General features: G+C 39.4%; 1 protein-coding gene across 4 annotated transcripts in view; it reads left to right on the top strand.

The window, feature by feature from the left end:
• Positions 1–6,645: 6,645 nt before the first annotated feature.
• Positions 6,646–24,228, top strand: part of LOC105465254 (exocyst complex component 6B) — a 676,825-nt gene continuing 659,242 nt past the window's right edge. For 2 of the 4 annotated variants that reach the window (XM_071076905.1, XM_071076901.1), the window contains exon 1: positions 6,659–6,882. In XM_071076905.1, coding sequence (XP_070933006.1) covers positions 6,770–6,882 — 113 coding nt within the window. In that variant the 5' untranslated portion in view covers positions 6,659–6,769. Of the gene's footprint in view, positions 6,883–24,228 lie in introns of all 4 variants that reach the window. The other 2 variants (XM_011713573.3, XM_071076900.1) reach the window with 2 other exon arrangements.

Raw genomic sequence — 24,228 nt, 5'->3', positions numbered from 1 at the left:
TACACGAGGGGTAGCAGCTAACTTATTCCAACAAGCTCTGTGCTAGGCCCCTTGCATTAATTATTTATAATTCTTACAATTGCCGTAGGTGTAGGTTATAAGATCCATTCTTTTTGATACAATGTCTTCCTTTGTCACCCAGGCTGGAGTGCAGTGGTGTGATCGTAACTCACGGCAACTTCAAACTCCTGGGCTCAAGTGATCCTCCTGCCTCAGCCTCCAGAGGATCTGGGACTACAGGCATGCACCAACACTCCTGGCTAATCTTTAAAAATTTTCATAGACATTGGTTCTTTCCATGTTGTCCAGGCACATTGGGTCTTTTTATGTTGTCCAGGCTGGTCTCAAACTCCTGGCCTCAAGCAATCCTCCCACCTCAGCCTCCCAAAGCTCTGGGATCACAGGTGTGATACACCTCACCCGGCCTTATAAACTCCATTTTATGTTTGAGAAAATTGTAGCTTGAGGAAGCCATATAACTTACCCAAACTCACCTGCTGATTAATGGAAAAGCCAGGAAGCAAACTCAGGTTTCTCTGAATTGAAATTTTGGATGGAAGAAATTCCATCCAAATTTTTCTTAGATAAAAGGGAAAAGATGCTAATAGATAATATAGAAATCAGGGATGATCAGGATTAAAGTGCAGGTCTCATAGAAATTAGGCAGAGGAAGAGGTGACTGGAAAAGAGGCAGAGAGAGGAATTTAATAGTCTTGGGGGAAGAGCAGTGTTTGTGGAATACAGGCAGGTCCTTGAATAACCAAATAACGTCATTTTGTCATAATACTGGAAAATTGAAAGATAGCTCAGAGCTGTCTGAGTTTGTGAGTTAGGCAAAATTTATCAGGCTGAGAGAGACCTGGGTATGGGGCTTTAGTCCTACCCCCACACCCATGCTTGAGGCAATTGTTAAAACACATTTTGTTCCTGACTAGCTGCCTCATCCATTATCTTCATATTCCTGGAGTTTGTGATACAAAGAACAATTTAAAGCCAATCAATAGCTTATATTATTTTAATGTAAATTCTTGGTAAACTTAGAAACTGCCTCTTGTTTTTTCCTTTGAAAACTCACTTGTAGCTGGGGGAGGTAGCTCACACCTGTAATCCCAGCACTTTGGGAGGCTGAGGCGGGAGGATTACCTGAGGTCAGGAGTTCAAGACCAACCTGGCTAACATGGTGAAATCCATGTCTCTACTAAAAATACAAAAATTAGCCTGGCGTGGTGGTGGTAGCCTGTAATACCAGCTACTTGAGAGGCCAAGGCAGGAGAATCAGTTGAACCTAGGAGGAGGAGGTTGTAGTGAGCCAAGATCACACCACTGCACTCCAGCCTGGGTAACAGAGAGAGACTCCATCTCAAAAACAAAACAAAACAAAACAAAAAACCCCCACCCATTTGTAACTGGCCAGGTGTGGTGGCTCACGCCTGTAATCCCAACACTTTGGGAGACTGAGGAGGACAGATCATCTGAGGTCAGGAGTTCGAGACCAGCCTGGCCAACATGGCGAAACCCCATCTCTACTAAAAATATAAAAATTAGCTGTGCATGGTGGCAGGTGTCTGTAATCCCAGCTACTTGGGAGGCTGAGGCAGGAGAATCACTTGAACCTGGGAGATGCAGGTTGCAGGGAGCCAAGATCATGCCACTGCACTGTATCCTGGGCGACAGAGTGAGACTCCTTCTCACCCTCCTCCCCCGCCAAAAAAAGCAAAAAAACAAAAACCCAAAGAAACCATTTGTAACTGCCACTAATTTTGGAGTGTGTATTATTCAGGGCAATTTGAATCTATGCTCCCAGGTGGCCCTCTTCAACCCTTGTGCTTGAATAAACTCTTTTTAAACTAGATTCTGAACTTTTGGATTTTTTAGGTTGACATTTGATGAGAAAAAAATAGATTCCCAGCCAGGGCCACTGTCTGTGCGAAATTTGCACATTCTCCCTATGTCTGCCTGCATTTTCTCCTGGTACTTTGGTTTTCCTCCCGGTACTTCAGTTTTCCTCCCACATCCCAAAGATGTTCACGTTACGTTCTTGGCATCTCTAAATTGTTTCTGAGTGAGTGTCGGTATGTGTGTGAGTACACCCTGCCATGCAATGGCATTCTGTCCAGGGTTGGTGCCTATCTTGGGTCCTGAGCTGTTAGGCTCTGGCCCCCTGCAACCCTGAATTGGAATAAGCAAGTTGGAAAATGAATGAATACAACTTATTGTACAAGAAGACGTCCTAAAGTATCTGATAATCATTTGCACAACAATAAATGATGCTGTACTAAAGCACTCAGTAATTTTTTTGAGCCTTGGGTAGGAGGTACTCCCTATAATTTTTGCCTTGTAAACATTTATTCCGTGATTTAACCCACCACCACTACAATTGCTGTCACTCACTGGTTCACCAAAAAATGGGTAAATCATTATCTTATTTGTTTCTATTAATCTTTTTAAAATGTATGTCTAGCTCTTATTTCAATATTTAATAATAGAAGTGTTTTGGTGTTTATTTAGAAGTTTGGTAATGTTTTTGAGATCAAAAATAGGCCGTAGAAACTTAACTCTTGTCTATATCAGTGAACTGTGGTAAACTGATTTCATTATACACAGTTTCGCTTAAAATTTCAGTTTCCAAGAACCTATTGGTGATTTTTTTTTTTTTTTTTTTTTTTTTTTGAGACGGAGTCTTGCTCTGTCGCCCAGGCTGGAGTGCAGTGGCCTATTGGTGATTTTAAGTTAGGACTTACTATATTAAGGTAGGAGGTGAAGCCATGAATGGATTGTCTATGTAGCACCAGGAACCTGGCTGGGATACTTGGGATCGATCAGTGAAGTCAGAGTGGTCAGCAGGCACAGTCCCGGTGTTGAAATTCCTTGGGGTCGTGATAAGGAATGGAGTGGAGAGAAAAATTGTGCAAGAAGGAAATTTCCCTGATCCTTTTGTGGGTGGAAACTGAAGTGCACAGGCACTGGCAGGGGTGAACTCCACTCACTTGCTGCTCCACCCATTGTGGGAGGGGGAGTGCAGGTGAATGTGTGCAGGAGCTGGGACGAGCACCTTTGGGCGCCAGCAAGACCCAACTCCGTATTGGTCCTGTGGCAGTGTCTAGGGGAGGGTGCTCGTGACCCCTGAAGCCCCAGAGGAAGTGTTACAGTGCTCTTTTAGCTTTGCCATCCATGGACAGCTTAAGTGTTAGCAGCTCAGTGGAGGGTCAGTGTGATAGACTTTTGCATCTGCACCTGGCATCCAGGAGGAATGAGGTCACACAGAGTTGAAGATGGTAAATGTGAGAGATTTTATTGCTGAGGAAGGTGGCTCTCACTGGGAAGGGGAGCTGTAAATGGGACAGAGTGGGAACGTAATTTTCCCTCAGAGCTACTCCATAAAGCTGTCCCTTTGAAGTCAAGCCCCGTATCTCCAATGTTCAACCATAGTCTCTGATGTTCAGCTGCTTCTCCTCTCTGCCAGTTGAGCCTGGGGTTTTTATGGGCACAGGATGGGGAGTGGGGTGGGCCGTGGGTGGTTTTGGAAAAGGCAATATTCAAGTAGGAAAACAGGGATATATGTTCTCACTTTGGGCTGTGGTTCCGGCTTGAGGGTGGGGCTCTTGCTGGGGACCTGCCCTCTTCTGCCCAGAATTTCCCTGCCTCCTGTCCCTAAAACTGTGAGCCAAGAGGTAACATTTCTGAGGAATATGGATGTTAGTAGATAATTGTGGCACAACCAGATGCCCTAGACTTCAAAGGAGAGTTGGGGAATCAGGGTATTGAAACAACAGCCTAGATGTGGCAGTGGAGAGCAGTGAGAATGCTGATGCTGCCTACCTACTCATGCAGAAGAGAAAACCAGTTCATTCTAGGTAAGCGGAGTGATGTGATTTTGTGAAGAGGTCTCCAAGGTGATTTGGAAGCGGTCTCAGAAATGATACAATCCATTATATCAATGTAGAAGCAGAGGTATAGTGGCAGAATGATCACACAATAAACTTGTGGCTGTGAAGGGCCTGGGTGGGGCAGCATGGGCTACTGGTTAGGAAATAGGCCTTTGAATCAGATGGACCTGGTTCGAATACCAGCTTCATTACTGGATGTGAGATGTGGGGTGTTGCCTAATATTTCAGCTTTCTTATCTGTAAAAGGGGACACTTGATGTTTCCTGCAAAGGATTGTTGTAAGGATTTAACAAGGTTGATATATGTGAAGTACTTATTTTGTATATTGTGCTTGGCGCACAGAAAGTGCTCAATGCATTTTTTTGTTTGCTTGTTTTTGAGATGGAGTCTCACTCTGTCACCTAGGTGGGAGTGCAGTGGCATGATCTTGGCTCACTGCAACCTACGTCTCCCAGGTTCAAATGATTCTCCTGCCTCGGCCTCCTGAGTAGCTGGGATTACAGGCACCTGCCACCATGCTGGGCTAATTTTTACATTTTTAGTAGAGACAGTGTTTTACCATGTTGGCCAGACTGGTCTCAAACTCTTGACCTCAGGTGATCCACCTACCTCGGCCTCCCAAAGTGCTGGGATTACAGGCATGAGCTACTGCGCCCAGCCTGCTCAATACATTTTAACCAGTAATGCTGGAACTGAATCAACGGGACTCACATTCTTTCTATTTGGAGGACATAAACATTAGACAGGTCATCTTGTCTTCTTCACTGGAGGTTTCCAATACTGCTTACTCCAGACCTGTTCCCTGTTGCTAAGATGTGTGGCCTCCGGCCTCTGTGGAGGCTCACAAAAACTGCTGACAGTAGCAGAAGCTAGTTTAACCACTACTGAATATATCTCGTCTATGCAGCAGCCTGGATCCTGTTATCGGTGAAAAACTTGCTGAGTGAGATGCTAAAATGGGTGTCTGAAAGGACCCTCGGTCATGTATTTCAAGAGATCTTTAGAAATATCAAAGGCTCCACACTCTCCCTACCCCTCCTACGTCTGTTTGGAATTGTTTAAACATGAGTAATGAAACAAAACGAGGACAGGCAGAGATTATCTAGAGACAGACAGATTTATCAACTTGCTCTCTTCCTGGCAAATTAGCACTTGTAACCCATTCCCCTTACTAGTGGTTTATTTATTTTTAAAATGTGTTCTTAGGTAATGACTGCCATTTTTACTAAAAAAGTAATGCATGCACAAGGAAAATAATTCCAAGAGTGCAAATGATAGATAATTAAAAATTACCTTCTTCCCACTTCAGACTCCTTCTTTCCAATTTTTTTCCTGGATGCCATTACTGTTAACAGTTTTTGGGCACCGTTTCAGAAATATTCTACCTATGTAATATTATATATATATATGTGTGTGTGTATATATATATCAAAGCATATATATGAGTATTTATTCTTTTAAAAAACAAATGAGGACAGAGTCTATATACTGTTTCATGCCTTGCTTTTTTCTGCTTAACAACTACAACTTGGAGACAGTTTCATGTATGACCATAGAGTCTTTTGTCTTTCTTTTTAATGATTGCATACTAGTCTGTAGTATGGTTGTAGCACAAGTTATTTAGCCTAAACTTCCAGTTTTTTTGTCTCATGACTTTTTTTGTCAGTGGAAACCCTCTTCTACTAGTCACTCTGGTACTAAACCTTGGAGTAATATCTAACCTTTTTGGTATCTAGTAAATCCTGTCAATTCTCCCTTTTTGATGTTTTTCCTATTTGCTCATTCTTTTTCATTCTCATTGCTGCTTCCCTGGTTTAGGCCTTATCATCTCCTATGGCGTTTCCTTATCTCCAAATTCTCTATCTCTGCACATCTTGCACACTTGCCCTTCACCAAATTTCCTAACGCCCACATTTTGATGTGTCACTCCTCTTAAAAACCTTCTGTGTCTTCCCATTCGTTGTGTTATGTAACAACTCAAGCAATGATCAATAAATCTGATTTTTAAATTGTAACTGAGGAGTTCATGAAATGCAGATGCCTGGATCAGAATCTCCAGATGTATGACCGTTAGTCTGTATTAAAAAAAAAAAATGTTTCCAGGTGCTTCTGTTGCAGTTGGTTGTTGGATCAGTGGAACCATTAGAACAAAGTCCACATTTCTCAGCCCAGTATTTAAGGCTCCTCGCAATTTCTCTCCAACATGCCTTTCCAGACCCATCCCTTACTACTACTTCTTTACACGTCAGTGCAAATGAAATTCTTTTCGGCCGTCTGGATTCTCCTCACAACTTCCGGTTATGCCTTTTAACCTCCAAAACTCAGTCTCTTTATGAAACTTTGGCAACCAGAAGAGATCTCTGAACTCCATTCTCTGTACTGGCTCACAGTTCACGGTTTTGAATTCTCCAGCTCCCCGTGTCTCCCCCACTAGATTGTAAGGCTTCTGTCAGACATTAAGTTACTTTATTATTCGCACCTACAGAGTCTTTGCACTTTGTGACAAAGGTGGTAAACAAGAATTTGTAGGCTTAGTGCCACTGCCTGACTTGATCATCACTGTTTACGCAGTGTTGTTAACTGTTTTTAGCTTACAGTGGGCTTTCAACAAGTATTTGCGGATCCAGTGTATGAATGCAATGTATGAATGCACGGAATCCAACCTAGCATTTCCCAGAGAACTACAAATCCCAGCGGACATTACGCAGAACGCCGACGGACGCGGTGACGCAAGGGGGCGTGCCGAGCCTGAGGGAGGGGTCGGCCTGCGGGTAGCCAGAGGCTGGGGCGGCTGTGGAGCCTGGGGTGGAAGAGGGAGTGTGGGGCAGCGAAAAGGTGAGCTGAGCTGACGGAGGGGACGCGCTGCGCGGCGCCCCCAGTCTATGGAGCGGGGTAAGATGGCGGAGGCGGAGAGCCTGGAGACAGCGGCAGAGCACGAGCGGATCCTGCGAGAGATCGAGAGCACTGACACGGCCTGCATCGGGCCCACGCTCAGGTACCCCGGGTGCCGGGGCCACCGAGGGGCGGGAACGGGCGGGACGGGGCAGGCTCCTCGGGTCCGGGCTCCGGCCGGCTGTCTCCATGGCCGGCGCTGGCCTCTCCCTTGGGAGAGACCCTGCGTTCCGGGCGAGGCGGTCTCCCTTCGCAGCCCCGACGCGGGGTCCCTTCGCGGCGCCCCATAGCCCAGTGACTCAGGAGGCTCCCGCTGTCTCCCTCGGGGCTGGAGCAGCCTTCGTTCTCCCTCCGAGGCTAGTCCGGCGCTGGGGAACGAGCGGGCGCCCGACAGATGGTGGTGGCTCCCGTCAGATCTTCTCCCTGGGGACATCACCCTTCTCCCTCCGACTCCAACTCCGTCCTGCCCTAGACAGGAGTCCTGCTCTTCAGATAACACAGAATTTCACTTCATGATCTGGGTGCTCGAAATCAAAGTCTTGCCTCAGAATCACAGCCACTTCTCAGAAACGAGTCCTTGGAAATCCTAGGCCTGGATGGAAGTTCCCCCAACCCGCGCCCCTCTCCTGGGAGCCGCTGCTCCTTTATCCCTGCTTCCTTATTACGAGGACGACCCTCGCCCACGGTGCAGCCTCCTCATCGCTGGGGAAAATTGACCCTGCTGCCGCCTCCAAGTTACCATTTCTTTTTTTTTTTGCACGCACATCTCCATTTTATTTGGAGATGTCAAAAGAAATCCCGACTTACCTCAACTTATTTAACAAATTTAGGTAGCACTTGTTACATAAAGTGCAAGACGTTGTAAACAGTGATTTTACAAATGCAACTTATTTAAGCCACAAAACAACCGTATTAGGTAGGTTCTATTACTCTCCTTTTACAGATGGGGCGCAGAGAGGTTAAGTGACTTGGCCAAGGTCACAGAGAAAATAAAGTAGGGGACTCAGATTGCTATTCGGGTAGCCTGGATCCAGACACTTAACCACTGTTCTGCCTCAGCTGGAGATTACCGGCTACCCGTACTTCCTGTTGATAATTACTCACTAAGCCTGGTTTTGAACTACTTTCCCCCTTCCCCTCATGTTACTGGTGTCCTAGAACGAACTCAGCCTTATCCCTTACTGTTATGCATTCTGATCTTCATGCAGCCAATACATAGATAACTATCTTACCCTCCTTGCACAGTCTTGGGTCACTGCCCCTCCCATCAGAAAAGTTATTACTCATTGCTTGCGTTCTCCTGGCGTGAGTTGACTCAGGAAAGACTAATTGAAGGAGGGCAGGCTGGAAACTACTCCTCCTCTCCACCTGCACAGCTTCCTTCTCCAGGACACATTGTTAGCACATTTCTGCCAGTACCACCCCGGTCATAACTATGGTAGTTTGCCTTTTGTCTCTTTATTTATTAAAAGTAATAGCAAAAACCGCAATTACTTTTGTACCAACCTAATATTCATTTATTGAGACAGGGTCTCCTTTTGTCTCCTAGGCTGCAGCGCAGTGAGGTGATTGTAGCTCACTGCAGCCTTGACTTCCAGAGTTCAGATCCTCCCACCTAAGCCTCCTGAGTAGCTGGTCCTACAGCTGTGCACCACCACCACACCTGGCTACGTTTTAAACTTTTTGTGGAGATGGGATTTTGCCATGTTGCCTCGGCTGGTCTCAAACTCTTGGGGTCAAATGATCCTCCCACCCCAGCCTCCCAAAGTGTTGGGATTACAGGCATGAGCCACCGTGCCTGGCCCCTTTGTCCCTTAAAGTGACTTTTAGCTCCCTTTTTTGGACCAGTTCTTCCACACAGTTGCCTGTCTCTCCACCAACCCCCATTGCCTTATGATCAGGACCATTGTGCTTCTCTCAATTCCCATTTTCTTTAGCTCTTAAGGGTCAATGATCCTATATTTTCCTACATTTTCCTGTATACTTAAAATCATCTCTAGATTACTTAAAATACCTAATATAATGGTAAATACCATGTAAATATATGTTATACTGTATTGTTTAGGTAATAATGACAAGACAAATGTCTGTAGCATGTTTAGTACAGATGCAACCATCCTTTTTTTTTTTGAGACAGGGTCTCACTCTGTTGCTCAGGCTGGAGTGCAGTGGCACAATCACTGCAGTCACTGCTCACTGCAGCCTTGACCGCCTGGTGATTCTCCCCTCAGCCTCCTGAGTAGCTGGGACTACAGGCGTGTGCCACCATACCTGGCTAATTTTTAATATTTTATATAGAGATGGGGTTTCACCGTGTTGCCCAGATTGGTCTTAAATTCCTGGGTTCAAGCAATCCACCTGCTTTAGCCTCCCAAAGTGTTGGGATTACAGGTGTGAGCCACTGCACCCGGCCACTGTCCCTTTATTTTTTCTCTTAAAACTTTGATTGAAGAGGTTGGTTGAACCTGCAGATACCGAGGGTCAACTGTATATACATTACGATTTAAATATAAGTTACCCAGTCTCCCTAAAACTTGTTTCATTGATATTATTGAGTTTTTTCCACTGAAAAGTGGGGTTTTGTGTAGGTAGATGGATTAAGAGATCTTTTGCCCTAAGGGGACACTGTAAAAAAAAAAGTTTGAGACTCAATACCAGTTTTACTTGCTTTTCTTGACTTCCTATATGATTATTACGGGCTTATCATTTTTGGTCTTAACTTTTTTTTTTTTTTGTTTTTAGCAGATTACACCAAATCTTACTATCAGACCCAGGGTTTATTCACTTGAATATCCTATAATACAAGGAGTACCCATGGGCTTTGTCTTTAGTCTAGCTGTCCCTACCCATATTCATAGGGGATGATCTCACCTTTTTTCCTTATCCCGTTCAGAGGCAGCAGCATGCACAGACTTGATGTTTCAGATCCCATGCCTTACTTGGGATGTGCCTCTATTGTCATTATCTCCTGTTTTTCATCACTATCATTAAACAGGTTTGATTAAGGCAGTAGCTTTCTTGCCTTAACTACTCTCAATTGTAAATCTCGAACTTTTCCTCTTCATAGTATGTCTTTCCTCTTTCTTCATCTTTTGAGGTAAAGGCACCAGATTCTTAACTGTTCCTGAGATAGGCTTTTCTAGCTGAAGAGAAACTAATGAACAGAGAAAGTAAATTGAGAGCAGATATTAGATTAGTATATCCATTCCTAAAATACCTGCTCTTCAAAAAAATCCACTTGGCTATATTGCCTAACCAGACTCTTTCCTTTCCCAGCTATTATTTGTGTATCATTACTTGCTTGCTTTCTTTGCTGTGATACTGGATTGTTTTTCCAGTCTTACCTCTTTTTGTTTGAGGAGTCACAGTGACTTGACTTTTTCATTATATTACTATTATTATTTTAGTTTTGAGCTGTACATGTAATATTGGTAGATTCCCATGTATCATAAGAATATACCACCTCTTCTTTTTCGTTGTAATTCTGAAAGGCCCAAGCATACCCGCATATAAAGAGGTTGTTGCTTAGCAAACTCTTTTGGGAAACTAGCTATCTCTCTCTTTGTCTTTACCTTAAAAATTATTTTGTTATCTGTGAGTCCTAATTTTGGAAAGAGGCCTATAAGATGTTAAAGCCTGTCTGTCCTGTTTTTAAAATAATGTTGATTCCTGTTTTGTGTTATAAATACTAAAATTTTGATGACAAATCATTTATGAACAATAGCTCCCTGTTTTCATTTTTCAAATCCCATCCCTATATCTCACTTTTCCTTTATATCACTTACTCAGTAGAAGTCATTTCTTCATTTTGTACTCTGGGTAATAGCAATTAACATTCAGTCTAATTGTTGTTTAAGATTTTTTGTTTTCAAATTTAAAATTTAATAGTGAAATACACTGCCATTAAGAAAACAACTATATTGAGATATAATTCATGTATCATACAATTTACCCATTTAAAGCATATAATTAAATGGTTTTGGGTATGTATATTTGCAGAGTTGTGCAGCAATCACCACAACCTAATTTTAGAAAATTTTTGTTACCTCAAAAAGAAACCCTGTACCCATTAGCGGTCTCCTCATTCTGTTCCCTCTCTCTCCCTAGGCAATCACTACTTTTCTTTATGGGTTTGGCTGTTCTGGACATCTGGACATTTTGTATAAATGGAATCAAACAATATGTGTTTCTTGGTAACTTAATGTCTTCAGGGTTCCTCTATGTGGTAGCATGTATCAGTACTTAATTTTTTTTATCAATGAATCATATTCCATTGTGTGGATGTACTACATTTTATTTTTCATCAGTTGATGGACATTTGGGTTGTTTCCATTTTGGGGCTGTGGAACAGTGCTGCCATGGCTATTTGTATACTAGTTTTTGTATAGATATATGTTTTCATTTTTGTTAAGTATGTACCTAGGAGTGGAATTTCTAGGCTGTAAGGTAACTCTATGTTTAACATTATGAGAAACTGCTAGACTGTTTTTCCAAAGTGTGTGCACCATTTTACATTCCTATAGCAATGTATCAGGGTTCCAGTTTTTTCACATCCTTGTCAACACTTGTTATCTTTTTTGCTTTGCCATACTGGTGGGCGTGAAGTTGCATTTCATTGTAGTTTTGATTTGCATTCCCGTAATAGCTGTTTTTTTCATGTGCTTATTGGTCATTGTTTATCGTTTTTGGATTCTTTGCCCATTTTTAAATTGGGTTATTTGCTTTTTTTTTTTTTTTTTTAGGTTGAGTTGTAGGAGTTCTTTATTCATTCTGAATATGTCCTGTTATCAGATATATGATTTGTGATATTATATCCTATTCTGTGATTTGTCTTTTCCATTTTTTGATATCTTTCATGTTCTTAGCTTTTGCTGCACAAAAGTTTTTAATTTGAATTAAGTCCAATTATCATTTTTTTTTCTTATTTTGTTTCAGCTTTTGATGTTGTATTTAGGAAACTTTTGTGTAACGCGTGATCATGAAGATTTCTCCTATATTTTTTCTTTTTTGAGACCGAGTTTCGCTCTTGTTGCCCAGGCTGGAGTGGAATGGCGCGATCTGGGCTCACCGCAACCTGCGCCTCCCAGGTTCAAGCAATTCTCCTGCCTCAACCTCCCGAGTAGCTGGGATTACAGACATGCACCACCACACCCAGCTAATTTTGTATTTTTAGTAGAGACGGGGTTTCTTCATGTTGAGGCTGGTCTCGAACTCCTGACCTCAGGTGGTCTGCCACCTCGGCGTCCCAAAGTGCTGGGATTACAGGCGTGAGCCACTGCGCCCAGCTGATTTGCTCCTATATTTTTTCTAAGTGTTATATAATTTTATCTTTTACATTTAGATCTGTGATTCATTTTGAGTTAATTTTTGTTTACGATGTAAGGGAGAGTGTCCAGTTTCATTCTTTGGCATGTGGATATCCAGTTGTTCCAACACCATTTGTTGACTGCTATCATTTTTTAAAAAAAACCCCAGATTGCTGGTTGATTTATTTTGATCTCCTTATCATGATTTATGTTCCTTATTTCTGGCAGAAATGTAACATTGAAAACCCTGTTATTGAGTTTATGTGATTTTGCTAGCTAGCCTAACTTCCTTCATTTAGTATTCTCACCCAGGGAAGTTTGCTCTAGTTTTCAGCTAAAGTTTTTCTCTTTTTAGCTCAATTTCTGTATCATAATGATTGATTGCTATATTTGTTCTTGGTAAAGAACTTTACTTTATGGACTGATTCTTGTCTTATGGAATTATTTTGTGTCATACTACCCGGTCTTATGTAACATAAAGTATGTTAATGATACAGTCTTACCTTTTTCACTGTTAAAACAGTAAAACAGTATGTCAATATATGGAATTTAGAAACTAGATTAAAAATTACTTACAATCCTATAACACAACTGCTGTTGTTTTGGTGCTTTTCCTTCTAGAACTTTGCCTTATATATTTTATTGTTACAAAGCTGTACTTATGGGTGTCGAAATAATTTTCTGTCTTGCTTTTTTAAGTTGTTTGTTTATAAAGCTAGCTCTTACAAGAAACAAATTGAGGGGGATATTTTCAAAAGGCTGTTTTATTTAAGGTCATTTGATAATTAAATATGGGGATCTGACATCCCCACTTACTACTTCTGTGCCTTTGGCCACATGACTCTTATTTTTCCATCCAGCACCCCCTCCCATTAATTCATTTGTACAGAGATCAGTTAATCATAATCCTTGGTTCATGACATTTGCTCATTATAGGTCCATGGCTCTCTTTAATAAATTAAATAAATTTATTTTTATAAACAACTTACCACCTAACTGGGCAAATTTTTCTCATCTAAAAAATGATGAGAAAAATGAAGATAAACCATCCTTCATGGTACGATACAAGGTACCAAGCTAGGACTGCTGCCTAGCAGGTATCACGAAGGATGTTCTCTCTCTCTCTCTCTCTCTCTCTCTTTTCTTTTCATACTCTTCCTCCAATGTAGATGGGGTGCTGTGGTACCTGCTAGGCATTGGTCACTCAAGTGTGAGTCATTTTCCACCTTTACCCTTGGGTTTGCTATGTGGACTTCAGTATTTCTATATTTTGAGTTTTGTTAGTTTAGTGGTTAGCCTATTTTTTTTTGTTTCCTTTTCCTGCTCCCACGTATCTAAGGGATATAATACTTATCAATAATCAATCCTGGGAGGGGTTATTTTGGGATGGAGCAGAGAATGGAGGAGGAGGTAGGAAATAAATATATAAAAGCCCTTCAGGTGATTGTGATATACTCCATCCTTGACAATCACTGAGGGGAAGAACATTCCCATTGCTCATGCTTATTTTTTTAATAGTAGCGCCCTTTTAAAAATAACATTTTTATATTTAGTTATAAATAAATATAAAATTTTATATTTTAGTTAGTAATAGAATGACTTAAGAAGAAACAGACAACAACAAATAACTCTATTACCTTTTCACCACTTTTATATTTTTAATTTCCTTTTAACTTTTTTCATATATATTTTATTATATTAAGTATTAGATGATTATTATGTGTCTTGCTGTTTCAGTTAACATGTTATATACAGATTTATACATTATAATGATGTCACTTTAATGGCTTTATTAATGAATTGATTCATTAATATATTCATTCAATATTGAGCAATGTCTATGTGCCAGATACTCTTCCAGACTCTGGGGTTCAGCAGGCAGCAATATAGACAAGTCCCTATCCTTATAGAGCTTATAGAGTCTGGAGTGGGTACTTACAGAACAAATGAATAAATATATAATGTAATGCTATTCAGCAATTAATGTTACATAATGACTGGGTTATTGCTTTCAATTGGGGGTTAGGAAAGGTAGCTTTGGCAAAGGTTTGAATAGAGTGAAGCAACGAGCCATATGGCTCTCTGTGAGGGAAATACCTTCCATACAAAGGGGACAGTAAATGCCAAGGTCCTCAGGAAAAGGATAATGGTGGGAAGTGGTGGTAGGAAAGTAGTCAGGGTCCAGATCATGTAGACTAAGGAAGAGTCTTTGATTTTATTCTAAGTGTTATGGGAAGGTACAGGAGAGTTTTTATTCTGAGCATTATGGGAAAGTACAGGAGAGTTTTGAGCAGGAAAGTGACATGTGGTCACTTAGATTAAACAAGGAATGTGGCCAGATACAGTGGCTCATGCCTGCAATCTCTGTACTTTGGGAGGCCAAGGAGGGCAGATTACTTGAGGCCAGGAGTTCAAGATTAGCCTGGCCACATGGTGAAACCCTGTCTCCACTAAAAATACAAAAATGGCCGGGTGCGGTGGTTCACTTCTGTAATTCCAGCACTTTGGGAGGCCGAAGCGGGCGGATCACGAGATCAGGAGATGGAGACTATCCTGGCTAACATGGTGAAACCCCGTCTCTACTAAAAATACAAGAAAAAAAAAAAAAAAAAAAATTAACCAGGCCTGGTGGCGGGCGCCTGTAGTCCCAGCTACTCTGGAGGCTGAGGCAGGAGAATGATGTGAACCCAGGAGGCGGAGCTTGCAGTGAGCCGAGATCGCGCCACTACACTCCAGCCTGGGCGACAGTGTGAGACTCCATCTCAAAAGAAAAACAAAACAAAAATTAGCCTGGTGAGGTGGCGGGCGCCTGTAATCCCAGCTACTCAGGCTGAGGTAGGAGAATCGCTGGAACCCAGGAGGTAGAGGTTGCAATGAGTGGAGATTGCACCACTGCACTCCAGCCTGGGCGACAGAGTGAGACTCTGTCTCAAAAACAATGACAACAACAACAAACAAACAAGGAATGTTCTGGCTGCTGTGTGGAGACAGAGTAAGAGAGGAAACAGGGTAACCAGTTAAGGGATGTTTGCAGTAAGTAATAAGAGGCAAAAGATGGTTATGGCATGCAATGTGGTATTAGGGAGGAGGTGATGAGAAGTAGCTGGATTTAGAATATGTTTTGAAGGTAGTGCCAAAACGATGGATTAGTTATGGGAGTTAAAGAGAGGATCAAGGATGATTCCAAGGCTCTTGGCCTAAGCAATCAGATGATGGTGATGCCAATTCTTGGGATAGGGAACAATAAGGGGAGGAACTTTACTTTTCTTCGAATAACTTACCACAGCCTGACATATTTATTTTTTGATTGTCCACCCTATTAGAATGTCTGTTCCAGGAGGGAAAGGATTTTGTTTCTTTTGTTTGCTGCTGTGTCCTGGGAACCCAATGGGTGCCTGGCATATAGTTGGTGCTCAGTAAATATTTGTTGAATGAATAGAATAATTAAAAAATTGTATCACCAACTGTTAATTATCTGGGAATTAATTAACTGATTTGCAGATTAACTGTCTTAAAAATATGACTTCCTTTTGAGAGAAAATAAAACTAATGAAAATTTCAAAAGCCTCTATATATCAGAAATGTTTTTTTATAACTACGTATAACTTTATAGTTCTTTCTCTTCATCAGTCAAAAGTGTAATCTAAAATAATTTTTAAAAAGCCTGTCATTCCTCAGTGTTCTTTGTAGTGTTGTCAAAAGTTTGCAAGTTTAAGAGTAGTAACTCTATTGATGAAAGCATTATAATCTGAGTGCCTGTTATATAAATAAAGCTTAACATTTAGCAAAAAGTTGAAATTGTACATTTGGGTAAAAAAGGGTGGATAATGTTAAATAAGTTTCAATACAGTATGGAATAGGAAAATAAATTTTTTTGTGGTTTGATAAAGAGAAATTTGTTTTTAAAAAATGTCCTCATTGAGTTATCAAGCAAACTGGAAAAATGAAAAAACTGTGAAGAATCTGTGGTTAATAAGACAATGTTGATTTGGTTCAATTAGCTAGCAGTGGGCTCTGTTTGATTTTGTTTGAGTTAAATAGACAAAAATTTTCATTGAAGCTCTTCCAGTGGAGGTTATGCTGATTTGTTATCTGATTGATTAGATTCACACCACAGAAAAATTAGTAGCCATTGAGAGAAATTAAATGGGAGTGTAGCATTTGCTAAGTATTCCTGTATTAAATTTCAAGAGTTTATTAGTTATCATCATATCAAATATGTAATTCTGAGGAACCTGAGCTCCTGGAAATGTTATCTACTATAATTTTGAAAATAAAAAATGATATAGGTAAATTATCTTGTGTGGGTTTGAAATATTTTATTTAAAAAGTGGAAAGAAAAGGCTATGAATCATAGATCTAATAAATATTTTCTGTCTCATTCCTTCTATTTCCCTATTTTATTAGTTTGTTGTTTATTCGTCCATTGCTTTCTTATGCAAATAGGAACATATATTATCTTATTTTCTCCTTCCTTTTACAAAATAAATAGTGTTATTGTATAGACTTCTGCAGCTTAGTTTTTAGTCATACATATATTTTGGAAATTTGTCCATATCAGTATATAGAAGTTTTCCTTATTTTTTAAAAATAGCTACATAGTATTCCATTATGTAAATACACCATGGTTTATTAAACTAGTCCTCTGTTTCTGGATATTTGGATTATTTCCAGCCTTTTGCCAGAAAAAATAATGCAGCAAGGGATAGGCTTGAATATTGGTCATTTTTTATTGTACATTTCTTTTTTTGTTTGTTTTGTTTTTGAGACGGAGTCTTGCTCTGTCTCTCAGAGTGGAGTGCAGTGGCGCGATCTCTGCTCACTGCAACCTCCGTTTCCCGGGATCAAGCGATTCTCCTGCCTCACCCTGGTGAGTAGCTGGGATTACAGGTGTCCACCACAATGCCCGGCTGATTTTTGTATTTTTAGTAGAGATGGGGTTTCACCATGTTGGCCAGGCTGGTTTTGAGCTCCTGACCTCAAATGATCCAACCGCCTCGGCCTCCCAAAATGCTGGGATTACAGGCCTAAGCCACTGCACCTGGCCTATTGTACATTTCATACTGTGTCTATAGGATAGATTCCCAGAAGTAAGATTGCTAAGTAAAATGATGAATGTATCTGGAATTTGGTAGGTATTACCCACTTGAAAAGCTATACCGTTTTGTTCTCCCTCTAGCAGTCTTTGAGATTGCTCATTTCTTTATAGCTCTTTCAATAAAGTTCTCCATAGCTTTTTCAACAACCCAAAGACTTTTGGGCTTTTGTCAATATGATAAGTGATAAATAGTGTTTCAGTGTAGTTTTTATTTTTATTTTTCTTATTGTGAGTGAGGCTGAAAATCTCACAATAATATGTTTAGGGGCTTTTGTGTATGTCTTTTGCTTATTTTTCTATAAGGGGGATTTTTTTTTTCTTTTTTCCCTTTTTTTTTGAGACAGGATCTCTCCCTCTGTCGCCCTGGCTAGAGTAAGTGGGGCAATCTCAGCTCACTGAAGCCTCCGCCTCATGGGCTCAAGCAATCCTCTCACCTTAGCCTCCTGAGTAGCTGGTACTATGGGTGCGCGACACCACGCCCGGCTAATTTTTCGTTTGAGACGGAGTTTCGCCGTGTTGTCCAGGCTGCTCTTGAACTCCTGGGCTCAAGCCATCTGCCTGCCTCGCCTCCCAAAGTGCTGGGATTACAGGCGGGAGCCACCACACCCGGCCAGGATATTTTTCTTTTTGATATTTGGGCGCCCAGGGTAAAGAACCTTTGATGGTTATATGTTGCTTAAATGCATGATGAATATGTACAGTGGAATTAGTTGTGATTGGTAAATAAATCATTGTTTTTTAAGAAATGAAAGCTTCAAATCTGCCTCTTTATTATTTTAGTCATAAAGAGGCATCAATAAACAAAGGCATTTTAAACGATTTTTAAAATATTATTTTTGGATGCTGTGATAATTAGAAATTAGAAGGTTTTATTGGTGAATACAGTTATATCATTAGATAATGCTGCTTCAGGCCAGGTGTGGTGGCTCACACCTGTAATCCCAGCACTTTGGGAGGCCGAGGTGGGCAGATCACTTGAGGTCAGGAGTTCAAGATCAGCCTGGTCAACATGGTGAAACCCTGGCTCTACTAAAAATACAAAAATTAGTTGGGCGTGGTGGCACAAGCCTGTAGTTCCAGCTGCTCAGGAGGTTGAGGTACGAGAATTGCTTGAACCCAGGAGGCGGAAGTTGCAGTGAACCGAGATCGTGCCACTGCACTCTAGCCTGGGCGACTGAGCGAGACTGTCTCAAAAAAAAAAAAAAAGGTATTGCTGCTCCACGTACAAATAAGATTCTTAGCAAATCAGGGGATATCAACATTTTAATAAATTCTTTACCTTCAACTTTTATGGCATGTATTTGTATGTTTATATTATGTTCAGCATCAACACAATTAACATATGAATTAGTTATAAAAATGTGTTGATAAAGACAATTATTTAGTATGGTTTTGGAAGTAGTTTAGAATTTTGGGTGATATATCTCACATAGCTTTAGCTGGAATATGATAATATGACTATTAATTAGGTCATTGAGGAAAATAAAAATATTTTGATTCTTTTCATCATTGAAGTTGATAGTTTGTAGTATTCGCTAATGATTTAATAATTATTTTAATCATATACTGAAATCAAGCCTCTATCTGTAAGCAGCTAGAAGAACTGAAAATAGTGAGTCACTTGTCTATGAAATGTTAGTGAGTCACTTGTCTGTGAAATGTGTCACAGTTGAGATTCTGGGCATTTTAAGTTTGCTTGGGGGAAACAGAAAAACTAGTAAGGGGGAGGGGTTGGTAAAAACTTGAGTTACACAGCTAAACTTAAATACTTGAGATCTGAGGTGACTAAGAGGTTATTTCTTAGTGATGCCTGCCATGGGTTAGGAAAAGAAGAGTAAAGTCGTTTCTGTGATGTAGTAGTGTCTGCTGGAATAGTTAGAAAGCAAGGAACATGGTATGCACAAAGACAAAGTGATGTTGCATGGATTTTATTCCAGTATTTGAATTAAGGAGAGTTCATCTAAAAAATAGACAACAATAATGGAGTATTTTAACGTTCTGGCTATTTTTAAAAAGCAGTTTGTGGTGTCATGTATTGTAAATTATATTTTATATTTCTAGGAGTCTGTAGAATGATAAATGTTTTCCTTTAAATTGCATGTAACTTAACATTAATATTTTATACCACATTTGACTATTTTTTGGGGGGGATTAATTTTGTCTTAACTTTGTTTCTGAGTTGTTCTCAATCTCCTTCCCCTCTTATTCTGGTTAATTGGCAATTGATTGTTCGTTATCTTTCTTTGTCTCTGATTATTTCCTTCTCTTGTTCTAGAAAGGAATTAGTTTCCAAAAAGCTATGTAATTTAAAAAATACACATATTAGATACATCAAAGGTGGTGAAGAAATTGGGGCAAAGGGAAAATAAGGGTAGGAAGGAGAATATGAAGTAAAGAGTAAGAACAGTTAGATGATTCAAAGTTAAAAAGTGGGTATTAGGAGAGGTACAATTATTTTTGGTTCTGAGTTTAAGATCAGAGAACTGTTTTTCCCAGGTGTCCTGACAGAGAAGTCCCTGTATAATGTGACTTTGATATCCATATAGTAAATGTAGCAATATGTGACAGGCTCTTTCTTAGATTGCCCTTTTGTGAAAGCATAAGGCATAACCAAAGTACAATTTAGTGAAAGCATTCTGCAGGGAGCCAAAATAAAGTGGTCCAGGAATACAGTTCTTTGCTGGTCTTGACTTAATCAAAGCATAGATTTTATAATACCTATAGAGTAGAAGGTAGAAATGCATTATCATTCTCCCTCTTGTGTTCAGTCTAGTCTCCATGATTTCTAATCTGAAAAAATGTAGGTACCGCATGTATGTTAATTCTTTATAAGTACAACTTTTAGTGGTCGAGCTTTTTGATAAGTATTGACTCTCGTTGAGTTCAAGTTGATATTTTTCTACCTTTTTTTCTGAATATGTCATTTGCCTGTGTTCTTGGTTAAGTACAGAGTGATATATGCTTTAAAAGTAAACCAGCTGTAGGTAGGTTCAATATCTTTTTATGAAAATTGAAGAACCTGAATAAACTACCTTATGCCTCTAAAAGAAGTGGATAGGATCAAGAGTCTTCTATAAAGTAATTTGGGGTGCATTCTAGCACGGAAACTAATGCCATTAATGCCACAATAATTTTGTTTGGTACCAAAATTTTGTTTGGTAACATCTTGCAAACCTATAATATGTCTTAAATTTGATGTTTAAAAAGATCAACTCACCTTGGACATTTGAAACATTACCAACAAATAAAATAACCAGAGATGTTTTGCCTTACACTGTATAATCTACAAAATATACTAGCTGGAAAAGGTATGCCTTATTAAGTAGATTATTTACTTACTAATTTCAGTAAGTAACTGGCATACCTGGAACCTATCCTGTTCTAGAATTATAATTTTTTTTAAAAAAAATTGAGATATGTTAACTCCAAGAGGACAATGATTTGATGAAAGAAATTTAAACATGTAATATAAATTGCATACCTGCATACCTGTTAGAGCTTTAAAATATACGTTACCCAGTGAAACATTTAAGGGAGCAAGAACTATCACAATGCAACTAATTAGATTACCTTAATTTGATTTATGATAATACATATGGACTGGGACTCTGTTAAAACACCTACCTATCGTTCAGTCTTGAAGATCATCATATTGACATGTACTTTGAACTTGCATGAATTTATCTTCAGTTACTACTGTGGTTTGATAATTGATTGGTTATTACATAAAAGCAGAAACAAAAGCAATGACAACAATAATGAACTTCTTTTATAACAGTTCTATCATTTCAGTATTTAGATGCTTCCAGTGTTTAGAACTCTAAATAAATGTTCTATTGTATGTTAGATAAATGATGAAGGCCATTTGCCAAAAGTGTTGATTTGAATTAAAATATAGGCTCTCTTTCATTATTTAGTTTTTGATTAAAAAGCTGTGGAGGAACACAGACTTTCAATTTGACCTTGTTTTCACAGTCACAGAACATGACAAATTCTGTGACTCACGCATATCTTTTGGTACTATGATATTGTATAGTGGCATACTGACATCTTGTTGCACATTCCTGCCAAGTCTCTTTCTTCTTATTGTTCTCAACATCTCAGTTTTCAAAACTTGCTTCTTTATGTTTTTTCCCTTTGCAAATTGTGCCTTTGTTTCTTTCCTCCTCTTTGTGCTTGACTTTGTATCTCCCTACCACTTCCTGTAACTTAGAATTTTAAAACACACATTGTCCATGAAATATCTAAACGAGCAAGAATCATCACAATGCAAACCAATTTCTACTTCCTGGGGAAGCTCTGGTGCTAATAAACAATGAAATTCTAAAGATATTGATATGAAATGTGATCTTATCAAGCAATATGAGTGAAGAAAAACAGCAGACATTGGGCTGGACTAAATTTATGCTATGAAAATTTTTGGTATGGAGTTTGATTTAAGGAAAGACATATTTATGGAACACATTTTTTTTTTTTTTTTTTTTTTTTGAGATGGAGTCTGGCTCTGTCGCCCAGGCTGGAGTGCAGTGGCCGGATCTCAGCTCACTGCAAGCTCCGCCTCCCGGGTTCACGCCATTCTCCTGCCTCAGCCTCCCGAGTAGCTGGGACTACAGGCGCCCACCACCTCGCCCGGCTAGTTTTTTTGTATTTTTTAGTAGAGACGGGGTTTCACCGTGTTAGCCAGGATGGTCTCGATCTCCTGACCTCGTGATCCGCCCGTCTCGGCCTCCCAAAGTGCTGGGATTACAGGCTTGAGCCACCGCGCCCGGCCGGAACACATTTTTTAAAAAGGAAAAAAATAATGGAGCTAGCCAAGTATTTTGTTTTTGGTCAGGTAAAGGTGTTCCTTGACATTTGTAAGGAAGAGGTATACAATGATCTTTTGGCATTGGAGTAGCAAGAATAAGAGGAAAGTGAAATGAAGAGAGTTCTTGAAGCCCCAGGAAAAATAGATTATTAGAGGCATTTTAAATGGTAAATGTGGATTTGATGGTATACTTTGTTATTTGATTTTTTAAAATTTGGCTGGGTGTGGTAGCTCAAACCTGTAATCCCAGCACTTTGGGAGGCTGAGCAGGAGGATCACTTGAGCCCAGGAGTTTGAGACCAGCCTAGGCAATATAATGAGACTCTGATCTCTACAGAAAACAAAAATTAGCTGGGCATTGTGGCATGCACTCTAGTCCCAACTAACTAGGGAGGCTGAGGTGGGAGGATCACCTGAGCCCAGGAGGTTGAGGCTGCAGTGAGCCAATGTCATGCCACTGCACTCTAGCCTGGGTGACAGAGTGGCACCCTGTCTCTGAAATAAAGAAGTAAGTACAATTAAACTTTTGAGATAATTATAGAATTCACATGCAGTTGTAAGAAATAATACAGAGATCCCCTTTATTCTCTATACTAGTCTATTGTTGGATATGTGGTTTGCAAATATTTTTTTTCCCACTCTGTAGCTTGTGTTTTTACCCTCTTAAAAGGGTCTTTTGCAGATCAAAAGTTTTTTAATTTTGATGAAGTCCAGCTTATCAATTTTTCCTTGTATGGAGCAGACCACAGTCTTTATTAGTGTAGCAATATATAATATCCTGATACTGGTAGACAGATTCTTCTTTATCTTTAATCTTCTTTATCAGAATATTTTAATCTTATTTTATTAAAATAGTTTTGGCTAACGTTTCTTTGCTTTTCTGTATAAATTTTTATTTATTTATTTTTTAGAGATGGGGGTCTCCCCCAGTCACCCAGGCTGGAGTGCAGTGGTGCAATCTTAGCTCACTGAAGCCTCTAACCCTTGGGCCAAGCTATTCTCCCACCTCAGCCTCCCTAGTAGCTGGGATTACACACACAAACCACAGTGTCTGGCCACCTTTCATGTTTTAGAATAATTTTTTCTATATCAGTAAAAAAGTTTGCTGAGATTTTGATAGAAATTGCATTAAATCTATATGTCAATTTGAGGAGAATTGACATCTTTACTAATAAGTTCCAATCCACAAACATTGTATATATTTCCATTTATTGAGAGCTCTTTTGATTTCTTTCATCAGCATTGTATTTAGCATGCAAGGTTGGCACATATTTTGTTAGATTGATCTGTAAGTAATTCATTTTCTTTTTTTAAGTGATTTTAAATGTTATTGTATTTTTAATTTCGGTGTCTGTGTCTTCATTTGCTATTAATAGAAATGCAATTCATCTTTGTATGTTTACCTTGTATCTTTGTGATCTTGTTGGACTTATTTGTTAGTCTAGGAGTTTTTGTGTAGATTCTTTGGAATTTCCTATGTAAACAATAGTGTTATCTGCAAATGGAGAGAGTTTTAGTTATTCTTTTCCAATTTTTATGCCTTTTATTTCCTTATTTCACTGGCTAGAACATCTAGGACTATGTTGACTAAGACTGGTAAAAGTGGGTATCTTTCCCTTTTTCCTGATCTTAGAGGGAAAGCATTCAGTCTTTTCTCATTAAGTATCATGTTAGCTTTAGGTTTTTTTGTGGATGCTCTTTATCAGTTTGAGGAAATTTTCCTCTATTCCTATTTTCTGAGAGTTTTTATTGTGAAAGAGTGAATTTTGTTAAATGCTTATAATGCATCATTTTATATGATCATGTGATTTAAAATATTTAGTCTGGTGGAATCTGTTTTGAACATTGAATGAACCTTGCCTTTTTGGAATAAACCTTACTTGGTCATTGTATACACTTCTTTTTATTTATCTCTGAGTTCTATTTGCTGATATTTTGTTAAGGATTTTTGATCTATACTTATGAGAGATATTGGTCTATAATTTTATTTATTTTTTATTGTCTTATGTCTGGTTTTGATAGAGTAATAGTAGCTTCTTAAAATGAATTGAGAAGTAGCCCCTCACTCCTCATCTATTTTCTGGAAGAGATTTTAGAATTCATGTTAATTCTGCTTCAAATATTTTGTAGAATTCTTCAATGAAGCCTTCTAGGCTTGGAGATTTTAAATTGCAAATTCAATTTCTTTCATACTTATAGGACTGTATAAATTCACTATGTCATATTGGTGAGTTGTAG

Source organism: Macaca nemestrina, chromosome 13 (assembly GCF_043159975.1).
Source record: "Macaca nemestrina isolate mMacNem1 chromosome 13, mMacNem.hap1, whole genome shotgun sequence".
Classification (NCBI taxonomy): domain Eukaryota; kingdom Metazoa; phylum Chordata; class Mammalia; order Primates; family Cercopithecidae; genus Macaca; species Macaca nemestrina.
Note: the sequence above shows the minus strand (reverse complement) of the source record. Positions and strands in the feature narration are given on the sequence as shown.